Here is a 16,818-nt window from a genome sequence, read left to right as displayed (position 1 = left end):
TACAATCTAAAACTACACATTATGTAAGACTATATCTCAGATCCCCTGTAAAGTCATGAATCAGTTTTGTGATACAGAAATGGCATGTTATCAGACTGTAAGGAAGGGATGGAGGTTGTAATACACTACAGAGATCACAGGCGCTTGTTTCATAAAAGTTCTCAAATTCAGTCTCTTTTACTTTCAAAAAGAATGAATCAGACAAAGTTTAAAACAAGGTTTCTTTGGTTTAAAGTAAGCCTCAGTGACAAATAGATTAATTTATTCTTCTTTTATTTTATAGCATTTTAAAACATAAATAAACATACAAGACAACTTTCATCCTTACATTCACACAGTTGGGAGAAACAATAACACAGTAGCATTTTGAAATAACAGCACTTAAATTATTTGACATAGATTTATTCTTATCAATTTCATACAAAAAGGAACCACAAAAAAATGTTGCGGTATCAAGATTATGATATTTCTGGAATACTGAGAAATTCCAAGAAAAGTTTAGATCTTCAATGGACAGGACTGAAACATGCAACTGCAATGAAAATGCTTATCATCACTTTTTCATCACAGAAATCACTGCTACAATATGACCCGATGTTTTTATCATCATCTCTTTAAAAACATCAACAGCCGAGCAAAAATTCACCCTCAAATTCAAACGATCAAACCAGTCGTTTCATCTGATTAATATCATCCAGATCCTCTCCTCTTATATGATGTACCACCATGATTTTTGAGAGAGCACCTGTTGCTAAAAATATGGTAAAAATACTCTAAATCTGCCTCTAATACAATAGTGGTAATAAAGATTATGTTATTTGATAAGAAAATTTGTATGGGATTGTCGGATTTCATTCACACTTTTTATGTGGTCTAGTTACCACTTCCCCGATATCAGGAAATCATTCCGTTCTGATTACATCTTGTTCCACAGTTCTAAGCACTTTAATCTTTGTAACTGTCCACAATACCCTGCTGTTTTCAATATTGCGATATATTCATAAAAAAATATTGAAACACATATTTGAACTTGCTTAGATCTACTTAAAAACAGCTATTAAATTGCCAAAAAAACTACACAAAAAGTCTGCCTTAAATGAAATACATCTGCAAAAATCCAGATATTCTACTCAAGATCCCTCAACACAAAATTAACATTTCTACTTGTATGTAATGACTCATTGAAATAAAACTTTGGGAGGAAATCTGGTCACAATGCTACAATAAATCATTTTAATGATGATAATTTCTACTCCATAAAATAATTCCACAACACTAGATATCTGGATATCATCAACACCTTGACTTCTCTTTGGCTTTGATCTATTTCAGCAGCTTTATTCTTTAGATGGGGAAAATTTACTATAGATCATTATCTCCCTATCTCATTATCTACCCCGAGATATTACGTTACAATTAAGATCTGAGAGGAGATTTTTTTATAGGGGAACAAGAGAAGTTAACACACACTGGTGATAAAAAATAAGGACATTTGAGCATTTTTCTCAGGTATTGTGACTATTACATATAGCTGTCATTCCTGGAGTGCAAATTAAACTTACTTCATACAGGCGACCTTTCACATCTGGGACCCATATAAAACTTAAATTTCTATCTAGAGGAATGTTTTTGGAAAATTTATGATTTTGATCTTTGTCAAAATGCACTCTTCAACAACAGAGCAAAACGCGTGTGTGTATCAATTATTTAAAAAAAACACTATTTTTCACAGAATTTCTGGTGCAAATATGGTGTTATAACCCATGTACTGTAATCTGTCAACTAAATTAAATATAATGATATCAAATGAAATTGCACTCGTGGATGGCAGTGACATCAAGCTAATGTTCTGTCAAAAATAGCACAAGTTGCTTAATTGGAAATACGCACAAGTTCCTATTTAAACTTACATACCACCAGCACATGAATGCACATTTTCATACCAAGTACCCACAAATACATTGTACAAATACAAGTATTCTAAAACAGTGTGTTTGAATAAGCAATTGTATATTTACTGAAAAGGACATTGAATCCAAAGATGTTCTAAAAGCACCTGATGTGTCATACACGTACTTGATTGCAAAGGTGTGTACACCTGTGTTTGGGAAACATGTTCTGAATATTATTTTTAATGTGAAAATTAAATCATCTACACTGTCACTAGGCAGATAACCTCCCAGGCTCACAGACTGACCTAATTACACATACACTTAGATGCCCAGGTCATCCCACTGTCAGACTGGACTGGCCCTTCCAAATTTTAAACAAACATTAAGCTGTTGATCTCAGCTAATCAAAGATAAGTGTTTCTATCATCTGATCATTAAATATCCATGGCTAGGATCTGACACTTCACTGAGTGAACCCTGAAGTGGAACTCAGACAAAGGACCAAGGTATATTGCTTGTATTGATATGAAAACAAACTTCAATAGGTGTGATGTTTAATCTTGGTATGTAACCCACATATTGAATTCTGTCCAGGTGATACAAACACCCCCCCTCCCCTACTCCCACCCACCAGGTATCTTAAATATGTAAAGAATTTGTGAACTACTGACATTTATAACTAACACCAAGGGTACACAATATTGTGTCACGTACACAAATTTAATGTCAAGGTTGCAAAAGATTAAGTCAGACAGTCACACATAGTCAATGTCAAGACTGCATGAGTTTATTTCAAGGACAAAGGGCTGTACAAATTTATGTGAAGGACAAATACCCCCATAATCAATGTCAACTAGATTAGAAAAATATTTCAGTGAAAGACAATCAATGTCGAATGTCAAAGCTCGAGGCTATACAAAAAGTGGTAACGGCAAGGACATTATCAATTATATTAATGGACAAATAAGTTAATATATCCAATATTTATACTTACTATAATTTTTTCTTTACTCTTGAAATCTTGGAGAGCGATTTTAGAAGAACGTGGGATAGGCGCTATCTTCTGACGGAGTTTGACGGATTTGGACGGAAGACAATCCAACTGTATTGTCACAACATTATTGTTAATCTGAATGATTGCACCTGATGTGGTTTGTAATGGTGAATCTAACAATATAAAACTCCTCTGGAATGAAGTCACTCCCTGATATCGAATTATAACTTTTCCTTTTTGAAAATCTATTAATGTTTCAAAATATGGCAAAAGTTTTCGTTTATGATATATAGAAAATATAGGAATAGGCTTAGTCTGCGGTATAATTTGTCCCGAGAAATAAAATGTTAACTTTCCACGATATTTTTTCCAGAACCTTTTAAACTTGAAATTGGGTAAAGTCCTTGGGTTCCACTTGGAAGTGAATTTATAGCCTTTTGGATCCACTTTCTCTAACCCTGGAGATTTTGCTGCCTTGTCGTACAGTGAAGCTATCAGATCAACCTCTGAAAATAAGAATGAGATGCAAAAATCATAAAAAGTCAACATCCTACTCACACTTACAAAGACAACAAGTAAAATTATACACATATATATATAACAGATAAAATATTACATTCTAAGGCATAGTACCTGTACTCAATTGAATGTCCATGTACTGGCATAGTTAAGTAGAGCTAGGTATTTTTTCAATAAGCCAGCATTACTACACATTGAAAAATAAATAAATTGGGGAAAGAGTGACAATCGCATGATTTTTTTTTCCAAGTGAAAATGGAAAATGTCATCTTGCCACATCTGGTTTTGAAAAAAAAAAATAAAACTAGTCTGAAAATCAATTTCTAACTTTGTATATATAAGCCTAATTAATAGATACTTATATTTTAGGTGTGCTTGCCTTTTCACTGTATGTACCCGTACATGATCTATGGATGTCATTTTCAACCCTGACCTGTACGTTATGTCTTTGAAAAAATTTGAGTGTGAACTAATTTTTGATTTGTCCAACTTTATTTTTTTATTCAAATAACAACTTTTCTGACATATATTATAAATGTCTTATTGTTATGATTGCAAAAAAAAAACTGGTGCACTGTGCAAAATTTTAAATCTTTCGAGTGTTTTCTGAATCAGAATAAAAGTTAAGAAATGTAAAGATAACAATCAAACAGCCAACTCGAAGTCAAGATGTACGTATTAAATATCAAAGTCCTTTCTTTTATTGGGTTTTTTCTTCTTCTTTCAGTTATAAATATTAAATACTTTTACATTCAAATCATTGAAGCATCTCTATATGTATGTACTTGTATACCTTTATATAATTAATGCAATTTCTTACTATTGTACATCCTGTGTGATATAATAAGGAATCGTTTAATATGTGGAGCTTGAAAGTCAGGGCCCCATCCCTGGCAGCTGCCCAGGGTTTGACACTAAGGCACGTCCGACCGACCGAGACTACTAAATGATAGGTCCGGTCGGGTAAAATGTTTATTTACTAGTCCGACTGGTCGTGTTAAAAATATAAACAAATTTAAGAAACTTTACTTTAAATCATAAGATATTTTATTCATAAAAAAAATAACTGTAAAGAGTTTGCGAGCAATTTTGAACCGCATGATGACATAATCTCTATCTTTAGTTCTAATAAGTCGCGGTCGTAAGTGATGTTCTATGACATCTACACATTGTTAATGTGTGTAAAGTTATGTTTTGGTTAAATAGAATTATTGAATTCATTTTCATTAAAAAAAACACCAAAACAGTTCATTTGAATTGAATATAAGAAAGTGTTTATTAAACATATGTGCGGGAATGTCTATATAATCAAATATGAAATCTCGTCCTCAATGAAAGCAAAAGATGTCTCAAGAAAGAAAAAAAAGGAAAATGTTGGGTAGAAACAAAGCAGGGCTTATGAAATAGAAATGTAAAAAAAAATATTGAGGTCAATTTATTCTAAATGGATTAAAGAATTTCCGTGCCGGTAAAAATTTAAAGAAACTGAAATAAAGGTTGAAAGTAAAAGCATCAAATTGAATGACGAGATTAAAGATTTTTTTGAGACAATTAAATGCATTTTAGTTCAAACTTAACGTTTTTCATTTAAATTAAGTACATGTATTTAGATATGGAGAATCTTATAAGATTTTTTTCTGGAACGTTGGTCAGGGCTTGTGGATGTAAGGTCAGGTCTAGCAAAAATCATTTTAAGTAGCCTGATTGGTCTAGTGCCCAAAAAAGTTAATGTCAAACCCTGCTGCCACATTTTGTTTTTTCTATTTCATAATATTAACTATTTCCACTTGCTATGGAAATCAAGTCTTCTGGGAAACAATGTTTTAAATTTCAAAAAATAATAAAAAGATATGGAAACTTCTTTTTCTCTCTACAAGTCTTGAAATTCTATCTTGCGGATTTTCCTCACAATAGTAGTACAAGCATGAAATATCAAGCTGAAGGGTCAATTTCTTCGAAAGTTTTCATCCAAACACAACACCATCTTTCACCCATCCAACTTGACCAACATTAAAACATAGTTTTAAATTTACTGAAGAGGTTTAAAAATACCCCGGTTTGTTAAAAATAAATTTAAATATTAAATGAAGTCCAATATTTTTATGTTACAAATTAGCCACAGTTCACACACTATACACCTCTTATATAGAGGTACTAGGTAATCATAAAACCCGTGTAAATAACTATAAAGTTTGTTGGTACGTGTATTTATTTTGCTTCCCTGGTGTGTTTGCCCCCTGAATAATATTTTGAAAATTAGCTCAACGGTCTCAACCTTCATCCAGTTTTCTAAGTTATCTTTATTTGGTCAACTTCTATCCATATTCACCTGGTTCTACTATAGTAAAAAAGATCATTCTTCACAGTTTAGAAATAGCACTTAAACTTTAGTGTTTTAACATACTTAGAACCTGGACTATATACAAGAAAATTAAACAAAAAAATTGTGAAGGAAAATTTGGACTGCACTACACTGTGTATCATTATTGTCTAGACTCCCATTGCTCAACAGCCTACATAGGACCACCAACATACACACACACATACATATTATAATTACCTAAAACGGTCCAAGTCAGTGGTATTTTAAGGGGCGTGATTTGTGTATTAGGCTAGTGATCATAGAGTTTATATTCATAACCCATGAGGAAAACCTTTGATCACAATATGGGTCCAATACTTAAGAGGAACATACTTCACATTGCTGAAGTAAAGTAAAAGCCTCTTAATACCTGGGAAAAATCTCTACACTAAAGGATCTTTAACAGCTTATTGAAATTATAGTTACCCAAGAAACCTCTCTATTGCCTAATTTGTTTCTGAATTTGCAATCCCTCTGAAACAATACACACATTTTACAATCTGACCCTATAAATGTTATAAAATCAACAGAATGTTTCTGTTTTATACATCACTCTTATAAAAATTATATTAGCAGGAAAATTATCACCATATCCCACGAGGATCTTATATGAATTCTGAGAAGCATTATCACTTACCATACATTTTAACCATCTGGAGAGTATAGAATGTGGAGGAGGATGGCAGAATATGATAATCCTTCTAACAAACCCAAATCTCTTCCTTTGAAATGTCAAATTTGATTCCATGCACATGCCTATTTCTAGTTTTAACAGTTTCATTTTTACTTTGGAGGGCACTAATTGGATTAACAATAGCTTCCCAGATTTATTTCTGGTCACGTCTCACAAACTACATATGCATAGGTCATCTAAGATACATGTATTGAATATGGTGTCTGTCACATTGTAAACTTCACAAAAACATATGCATGATAGTCCAATGCCCAATTCTCTAATAATTGTTACAAGGACAAAATTGATTGTTAGAGTTTCCCAATTGACAAAAAAAAAAGTGTTTGTGAAACACTGATGCCCCCGTAAAGCAGCAAAGTAATTATGGTACCAAAAGAAAGTCTGAAGGTCTTGTCACATGTGAAATATGAAAGCCCTATCATTGACCATTAAAACACTATGTTAAATTTGTCAAAAGTAAGTCACCAAAAGAATGGTCTCGTCACAAGGAATCCATATATGTGAAATATGAAAGCCCTACCATTAATTGTTCTAAGTTATGGTCAAGGTTAAAGTTTTTCAAAAGTAGGTCAAACTCCTAAGTTTCAAGGTCATGTAAAAGAATTTGTTACTTGAAAGTTCTTGTCAATAGGAATGCACAACACATATGTGAAATATTAAAGCCCTATCAATAACCGTTAAAGTTGTTCAAACTTCAAGGTGAACCAAGGTCAAATTTTGGTACAAAAAGAAAGGTCTTGTCACAAGAAATACACTAGCCCCATAACTATTCATTTGAAAGTCATGGGCAAGGTTAAAGTTTTTGCGAATAAATAGACAAACTACAACTAAAAGGGCATATATGCCCCCAAATCTCCATTTAGGGGGGCATAAAAACAACTTACAAAATATATGTGAACTGAAATAACCGATGCAATTGCCTAATTGATAACAATTCTTATCATTGAATAGATTTAATGAATTAGATCTTAACGACCACAGATAATCCCTTTCGAAGCTGAGTAAGAAATAAAACATACCCAGTGCCCTAGTGATAACAAAATTACCCTGTTAAATCAGCAATTTTACTTTTCCCTCCATAAAACGTCTGAATCATAATTTTTGTCACTTCAATCCCGATCCAATTGTCGCATACACATATTTTATTATACATTTTCGTAGATACATGTAGGCTATACCGGTGGAAAGCCAATCTCTAAAGCTTACAAAAAGCGTGAAACGATTACATAAATTGAAATTAGGATGAGGTAGACAGAAAATCCACACATTTTAGAGAAATTATAGCCGCAAAAAAAAAACAAAAAAATCAGAAGAGGGGGTGGGGGGTGGGGGGGGGGGGGTGGGGCTTGAATTTTACCAAATTCATCTACGTCACTTTCTCTACAAATTCTATTCCTTTGTTATGTAATATTATATCTTATCTCAATACGATAGAAAATTCACGACTAAAGACGGCTGTAATTGGGAGCAGGTGCCCTCCGTGCTGTAGTGTATTATTGATAAGAACGTTTCTTTTGTTTTACCACTTGGAGCATGTTAAATTTACATCATGCATCATAGGAACATGTGCAACGCCACCTTGGTGTCATAAAAAAAATCCTTTCTACATTATAAATTAACCGTTGTAGAGAAGACAGAATTGGTATCGTCGATGTAACTATACAGAAACAGAGACTGGGTTTTATTTACAAAGTTAATAAAACAACATTTTTCAAATATAGAAACAAGAATTTCTAAATGTTTTTCTTTCTGCAACTGACCAGGGCATCAGACATCAAGGGATGTTTTGGGGGGTTTTTTTTCTCTCTCTTTATTTTTTTTTTTTAATACATGTGTACAATATCTGCAAGACATATTGTGCTCTCGAAAGGAAACCACTTGAATAAGGCCCACTAAGAGGAAACATTTACACATAGGTTAATTATTTCTTTAACGATAATTGTTCTTTCTGAGCATTAACAAAACACTTGTATATATATTCAACAAGGCTGCTCCTCAAAACGCACGGGATTCCACGAGCACTATAAAAATATTTACAAACGCAATCTATGATGCAAAGGAAATGAAACGGACCTCTTTGGAACATGAGTGTTATGAACTTAAGCTAAAACAAAAAGCCTTTTGTCTTAAAACTTCAAATTTTACGTTCAGTTTGATACAAACACAAACTAATGTAATTTGGAAATAGGCATGCGCAACAGTGCACTTTGATTTTAATAGTTAAAGGGATTTGAAAAAGGAACAACATTGTTTCATAAATTACACTTTTTATGTTCATTGTATACTCATTACATCGACTTTTCAACGGGCGGGTGACGATGCAGTTGTTCTCTCTCTCTCTCTCTCTCTCTCTCTCTCTCTCTCTCTCTCTCTTATATCACAATCAATCAATCTATCTATCTATCTATCTATCTATCTATCTATCTATCTATCTATATCGAATACTACCACGGTTATTGTAAATATCAAAAGAATGCCGCGGTCATTATTCTACAATATACCTTCATACGTAATAACTTATAATGAGAAAATTGATAAACGTCTCGCTCGTTCGTCTTGTTTTGCTAAAGCAATAAAGTCGGTAACTGATCATTCAATTTCAAAATCATATAAAGCAATCAATATATGTTGCAAAACAAATTTATAAATGAATGAATGATTGAATGTCATTCAATATAAATCAATCGTCTGCATTCCGAGATCGATATACATGTACATGTAAACTAGCTGTCGATGTACAGACAATTTAACCCTCCTCTACGTATGTCTAGTTAGTATAATCCGTCAACATCAAACTAAGTACTTGAAATATTTTTCAAAATAATATATAGTAGAATAGAAATGAAGTTCCTGTTTTCGTGGATGATGCACGATAACCTACTCGGTCTAGAAATATTGTTTTAAAAATATAAAAGCCTCAGTTAACGTTTTTATATTTCAAACAACATTTCTCGACCTCGGAGGTTAACCTGCAACATACACAAAAACGCGATCCAAATTTCTTAAATAGAACATACAATATGCAGTATGCAGTACATTAGGGCGACATGATTTACGGGGTTGTATCCTGTACATACCCGTACGTGTCTGTTTTGTGTTACAGCGAAGGTACGTATTATAGTTAAAATGAAATTCATCTAAACAAATTCCTTATTTTAAAAGAAAAATATACAATACTAAAATTATCTCTTTAATATTTGCTTCTAACTTTCAACACCAAGTGTTAATACCGGTAGTCTTCTCGTCTCGACTTTTTCTTAACGAGGAATAACAACCAGAGAAATTTGATATGGATGAAAAGTGTAAGACATGAATGTATATTAAAATTGAAAACTTTAATTTACCCTATATAGTTAAAAATGCAGTTTTAGCAAAAAATAATCTTAATCTGCGGAGAAAACTCCTGCTAGACTTCAACCCACAATCTACAGATCAGCAGCCAACATGCTCACCTACTGAACAATTAGATTTAAAAGAAATATACAAATATTGGTGAAATTTATATTTTTATTCATGTTTCAAAAGGAAGTCAGCCATTATATGATGATGTGTTGTACCGCCTTAAATTAAGCAACACTTGCGAATCGGTGGTACCGGTTTTCTTTTTTATCCCCTATCAAAAAATTAAGTCCTTTATATACTGCAAATAACCCATCTGTAGTGATGACGAGTTCAAACATTCATAAAATGCTAATCCTTTGATAATGCTTCCTTTCGACTGCCACTACAAATGAAAGGTCTGGAAAGTGCAATGTCTACCGACTCGTGGATACATTCACGACAAAAAGAATTTACCGTCGTAAACCAGGGTATATTGTTTTCAAACTGCTCAAATGACTGGAAAAATTTAAGTCTCTAAACCCGGGTCCGTTTTCATTAGGACAACAATCATCAACCATTTGTATATGTTTTCAGTTTTTCTCATAGAAACTTGACACGAGTCACATAACTCATGGATACTGACAAGTGCGATACACAAATGTAGTCCAAGTCTACTCGCTTATATCATATTGCATCGTGTGATTATGATTTATGAATTTTGTGTTAAATCATCATGACTATGTTGCGGTTGGTATGAAGCATCTGGTAAAAGCTGATATTGCGCAATACATTTCACGCAAAAGCTTAATTTTTGTGAATTCATTTTCTCCCCTTTTTATTGAATAAAAAATAACATAAAATTACTTTTTTTTTTAAAAAAACGAACATTCAAATGGAGTTTAACTGCCTAGCACCGAAGAAGAAAAAAAGTCCCTATAGCTATAACCCTCAAAGGTAAACGTACCTTGCTGGGTTTTTGTTTTGGCTTGCATTTTACAAACCAACAAAGATTTTATTTTCAGTATGATTCATGAAATACAAGTTTAGGTAACCGAGCGATGAGACAGTCTCTCTTTTCATGAATGAAGCATTTCTACTTCCGATTTAACCACAATACAATCTCCCCTCAAGATAAAATCAACAGATTGAAATTCATAATACCTTTTAAACACCAGATATCATCTTTAAAGGGCAAAGCAATAATGGGGTTTCTTTCAGAGTGCCTGATACAAGTTGTCAATCTGGACAGCCATAAATTTGCAGGTTTTAAGTTTTTTTTCCATTCGACTATTTCCTGACTTTTTTCCTTTAACAATTTACTGATATTTTGGTTCCATTGTTAACCATTTACCGGATTTTGTTACTATTTTGGGGGACAATAATTCAGGATAGGCACACTTTTCAAAACAATGAAAGTGTCTGCATTTCCGTTTATTCCTATCAAACTGTATAGAAATTAGAAATCCGATTTGATTAGATCCGATGGCGGAAACGGACCGCGTAATAAAAATACCAGTTGGTTCATACAAGTTCATAGAAAGAACCTTTTCATCGAATTAGAGTTTTGTTCAATTATTCTTCATTAACATTTAGTAAGATTGAATAGCTTTGTCCAAGTTTCTAACCTGAGTGCAACAGTATAATTCATAATAGATGACGATAACAATTTTGTTCCCGAGATGTATATCTATACATTATCTCGCATCCCGCATAAAATTAACATATTTTATCATCACCATGTGTGTCTTCTGAAATTGCTCCTTGGCAGGACGTGAAATTGCAATCCTTTACTACCACTGGGAACGTTGCAGCACCGGCGACCTGCGAATTTTTACAGAAGGAGCCAAATGTCCCCATTTATACACGAAGCATGAAAGCATTTAGACCCCTTGATGAGACTGAAATTAAACTCTCCAGATGAAAAAGTTACGCTAAGACAGTCACCCACATTGCCAGACAATGGGGAAACAACGCACTGCTATGGCAACGCACGGCCCCACAAAACATCACACCTTTAAAAAAAAATCAAGAAATATACCTTAAAAACTAATATGACAGAGAAAATATTCATTAAGATTTCTTATAAAACACACATGCATGTCGTAGCTGCATTTTCCAAACCGCTATTGCCTTGCGTCATGTTATGGTCGTTATGAACGTATCACATGAAGTAAGATTATGCTGTGTTTACGTGGAGATTTTCTATTACTGGCATTTCATTATCAAATAATCATGCAAATCGATCACTAGTGCATGGAATGTACCAATATTAAGACGTGTTTTAAGGAATTCAATTTGTGGGTAATTTTTCAAGTGAATATTTGTGAATAATGCAAAAAGTAAATGTGGTCTCATAAGAACTTGCTGTTGTTAATATGGAATTTTAGCAATATGAAAACGTTTAACAAAATTCTATAACAATTGCTTTTGCGTATCTTATACCCTTAATCGTAACAGAATTCCGATATTTAGGTTGACAGGTGACAAACCGAGCAAACGATCTAAACGAACCATTCAAGACTCCTGTGACATCTCAATGCAGTTTTGTTACCACCGTAGGAGTTGTAGCTGGGTGTGTTCTCCGAAATATGGTGTAGTGTTCACGACAAAGAGGGCCACCTGCTGGTTTTCATATCATTTGGTCTTTGTCACAATCGTCACCATTTATATCGGCAACTTAATACAAGTATCGTATTAAAGGAGATTGATCAGATATTATGTCTACTCTCATAATGGACAAGAGGGGCGCCCCACCAAGCAGCCAAAATTTGATTAGGTATTAAAAGCATATAATAGACATAAAAATTACAATAGATCTCCCCCCTAAGGTTCACGAACTGTGGCGATAATACCAAAATCGTACATTGTAGCTCCATATCTTAGATCCGCCTATGTATTGCTACATCGGTCAGTAACATTAGCTAGATTCCTCCTGCTGCCCATATCTTTAACCGGATAAATACGTTTTGTTTACGTTAGAAATCCTACAGGAAATGAATATATAGTATTAATCTTGTTAGCAGTGGTCATTCCTCGTCCATTTTATATTTCTGAGGTAAATTACAACCTGCCGGTGTGTATATGTCTACGTTATCTACAAATTATCTATTTGCATTTTTTATCCCATTCAAATGCGATAAAATAGCAATTCTCGGTCAGCATAATTCACCTTAGTAGATAACCAGCGCACATGCCATCCCCGAACCATGAATGTCTTGGATAACCCACATTGCCCCTGACATCATTTTTGCCGTGTGTATGTGTGTGTTGAGACTGGTGGTCCAAATGTATATTTCATTCTATACCTCTATACGAGATTCCCCTGACCCAAGATTTTGAAATGTAACATATGTTTCCTCTCCCACAAAAATTAATGTTACTGCTTTCTACCTGAAAAGACACGGTACGTGATGAATTGAGCCAGGTGAGGAGGGGGGAGATAAGATGCCTGACCCCCTTACTTAAGGTGAAGATGCCAGGTGATTAAGCAGACGACAAACCGTGCTATGAACACCGGATGGAAATGGACCTAAACGGCTATCAGGCAGACGCACATCGCGCAAGTTAGCTGTTGTATTTAAGAAAATTTGCAGATTCGCAGAAGTTGGTGGACACTGGTCGCAGACGACAGTTAGTGACAGACAATACTCTGAGATTAACAATACAGATATATCTATATCTACAAACAGGTCATCATATAAGTACTTTAGATACACATGGAATGTTCTCCTATTGTGTTCATGACAGGCGCTCAGTCTTCCTATAGTGGGGGAAAAAAACTTCACTTAGGCATGGATTTAAAACTCGGCAGAAATTAATCTCAAGGACGTTGACAATCTGTGATTTTATCGAGGGCATTTGATCAAAAGATAAGGTCTATTGACACTACAGGATGTTTGAATTCATTATTTATGTTAAAGAATTTTTATACCCTTAAATCCTCCCAAAGGTTATATCCAGGATTATCTATGGATAAATATTCAGAAATCTCTGCCGTAACGAAATGGAATTTAGATGCGGTATACGGTTCGAGACAACATCCACATTAATTTCTAGTTTGACAGAAAATTGGACACCGTCAAAAGGACAATAGTTTAGGCAACAAAATGAGTGATGACCTGGTCCATGGTAAAAAATGTAGATTGAGGGTCGGAATTGCCGTGGTCATGTAGAACACTAGCCCTCAGTTGTCAGGTATACTAAATCAACTCATATTTGCAAAGAGTACATATATACCTATAGTTATAGTACAGAACCTTTACGAATTGGGACAAAATATTAAAACTTGAAGACAGAACATGAATCGATAGATATTACGAGAGAGAGAGAGAGAGAGAGAGAGAGAGAGAGAGGAGTGTGCACACCGCTTGCATGGAGGAAGGGTTTATTGAAATTGTATACATTATCCCGTCCAAAGATATACCAATCTGACCCCATAATGGGTCAGGCTTACCTCGTCTTTTTGATCTCGGGCCGGTGGCCACTGATTCTAAGTTACAGAGTATGATAACGGACGATACTAGCAGTGCAAGGTACATTCTGTTCATATTCCTCGGTGGTCACAATCAAAGAATTCCGCTAAACTTCCTCACACGTGCCGCTATACACAGAAATGATACATCATCCATGTATCCCAAAAACTTCATTCACAAATGCAGATCCATTTTTATACTGGAGTAAAACGTAACCCGAGCAAAATAAATCAAAAATTCAACTCGTGGGTCCCGCTTTTCAGTGCACTTTCATCTCTGCTCACAAATTAACTCTCCCAGACTCTTATCATGTGTACAATGTGATAATTCATAAAGAGCACGCTTTTCATAAATCAGCGCTTTTTTCACAAGTTTTGATGAGAGTCTATAGGTCGAGGGGTTTTAATGTTCGGGGGGATGGTTCCAGAATTAACGTTAGCACGCGGTGCGGTAACCAACGTGGATCCTATTAGGGAGTAAGCACATCCGCAAAAATGAATAAAAAATATAGGCACTAATTGCTCAAGAGAATATAATCCACAGTTGAAAATAATTAAAATATTTCCTCAGCGAATTTGTTGTAAGAAATTCAAGGCCCACTTTGCCGATGTGTCAGAATTGCTGACCGGAAAGTCGTAACACGTTTCTGTTTACCTCAAGTGCATCGGTGCATTGAGTCTATACACTCAGACCGAATATACCGCCAGCATACCTCAACTCCCAGTTCTCCGTTTCCTCTCACCTAGAAATTCCACAATTAACAGAAAAAGTTAATTAGGAAAAATATCTATTGCCACAATTTCTTTTTGGAAACAAGAAACGCTACTTTCGCTTCCGTTCTCTGGCCCGCGATGCTCCGACAGACTTGAAAAGATAGATCAAAAAGAAAATAGTTTTAAAAATTCGCTTAGTGTATGAATGGACCCATGCTATTTAATATTCCCCGATGTGCGCCGCCGCTCTATATAGTTTCTGAATGATCAGCTAGATATACTCCGCCCCAGTGGTATTCAAATACTAATTCATACACGGTTTATATAGAATTTATAAAACTATGATACACACTGAAGACAAACTGAGGAGATTTCGGAAGACCCCTGATTGTTAAACGGCCGTCTGGATTTCACAAACTGACAACACTGCTTTATTCAGAATCGGAGGAAAACATTTAAATGAGGTCGCAAGACCTAATTACGGATACCTGTTACCGTTTATGACGTGTGCGCATGGTCCCTTTAAATTTATGACCCAAAAAATAAATGTTTTTTGTCAACTCAGAAGGCATAATTATATATTTTCTTGAAGTTGAACTTTTATGTAAATATTGTTGGTCCATGTTAAGAACACATTTTTGTTTTTATCTCAGGTGTTTGGAAGAAGAATTTTCTGTGATAAGTTACACAGTCATCATTTTAGTGTGTAAACTTTAACGTTCTCATTTTGTTTACACTGCTACGCACCGTAATCCCCCTCCGTAAATTTCGCAGGAAATTGCCAAAAGCGCGTTAATCAGTAGAAGTAATGTAGATTGTTTACTTTATAAATTTCCACTTTGCTATATATAAAGAACATTGAATAACAATATTTGAAAAGCATAATAATGTTACTCTATTTCCACTTTTCCCCGGGAATTCTCACGGCTTTCGTTATTTTCAGTACAGCCCCGAGGATTAAGAGAAAAATCATTTAAAGACAACACATTTTCAGCATTATCTGCTCGGTTACACACAAGAATATGGTCTCTATTTCTCTCAAAGTGGCAATAACATAAATATTGAATGTTGGTTCTTAACATAGACAAAACAATTTACACTTAGGATTTCATCTCACTTTTACTAACTCCGGGACACTTTTTACGAACAGGACGTTTAGTAATCTGCTACTTCCAAAAAATAACACCAGACGTGTTGGTTTGGATTACCTGGGTACAAATATAACTAAAATTTCAAATATTTCCATTTTGGGGTAAACATTACCACGCAATTAGCCTCGGAGAACATTGACCAGATGCACCTCAAGAAATACAACTCTTGAATGCTCCGTCAGTATTAGAATGGAAGTTTTGAAATGATTTAGAATATCAAAGAACGCGGTGTTAAATTACCTGTAAAAATGCTGGATTGATGTTTTTAGTTACTAATACAATGTATTTAATGTTGCGAGAAAGGAGTAGTTAAAAGGGCAGGTGACTGAACGCCACGGCGAGGCTGTACCACTGCACCCACCACGTGTTGTAGAGCCGAGTAAAACAAGCTGGATGTGTAGTTTGCTAATGAAGCGATTCCCAAGGGGGTTGTTGGAGGAACGGGGGCTGGTCAATGTCATAAAATACAGAGAGAGAGAGAGAGAGAGAGAGAGAGAGAGAGAGAGGTATTGTAGAGAGAGAGATATATATTGTAGAGAGAAAGAGAGAGGGGGAGAGAGAGATATATATTGGAGAGAGAGAGAGAGAGAGAGAGAGAGAGAGAGAGAGAGAGAGAGAGTTTCAGTAAGGTGTGGAATACTTCGGTCTAGAAACCAGAGAAATATAGAGAATAGAACCATGCTTTGTATTTATTGATGCA

At 34.6% G+C, this 16,818-nt stretch overlaps 1 protein-coding gene across 1 annotated transcript in view; it reads right to left on the bottom strand.

The window, feature by feature from the left end:
• Nucleotides 1–15,410, bottom strand: part of LOC125676486 (uncharacterized) — a 148,853-nt gene extending 133,443 nt beyond the window's left edge. Inside the window, exons 1-2 of the mRNA XM_056157773.1 lie at nucleotides 14,236–15,410; nucleotides 2,887–3,392 (exon numbers count right to left, since the gene is read on the bottom strand). Coding sequence (XP_056013748.1) covers nucleotides 2,887–3,392; nucleotides 14,236–14,329 — 600 coding nt within the window. The 5' untranslated portion in view covers nucleotides 14,330–15,410. The remainder of the gene's footprint in view (nucleotides 1–2,886; nucleotides 3,393–14,235) is intronic.
• Between the last annotated feature and the right edge of the window lie 1,408 nt (nucleotides 15,411–16,818).

Source organism: Ostrea edulis, chromosome 3, assembly GCF_947568905.1.
Source record: "Ostrea edulis chromosome 3, xbOstEdul1.1, whole genome shotgun sequence".
Lineage (NCBI taxonomy): Eukaryota > Metazoa > Mollusca > Bivalvia > Ostreida > Ostreidae > Ostrea > Ostrea edulis.
The sequence above is the reverse complement of the archived record's forward strand: the minus strand, read 5'-3'. Positions and strand labels throughout refer to the sequence as shown.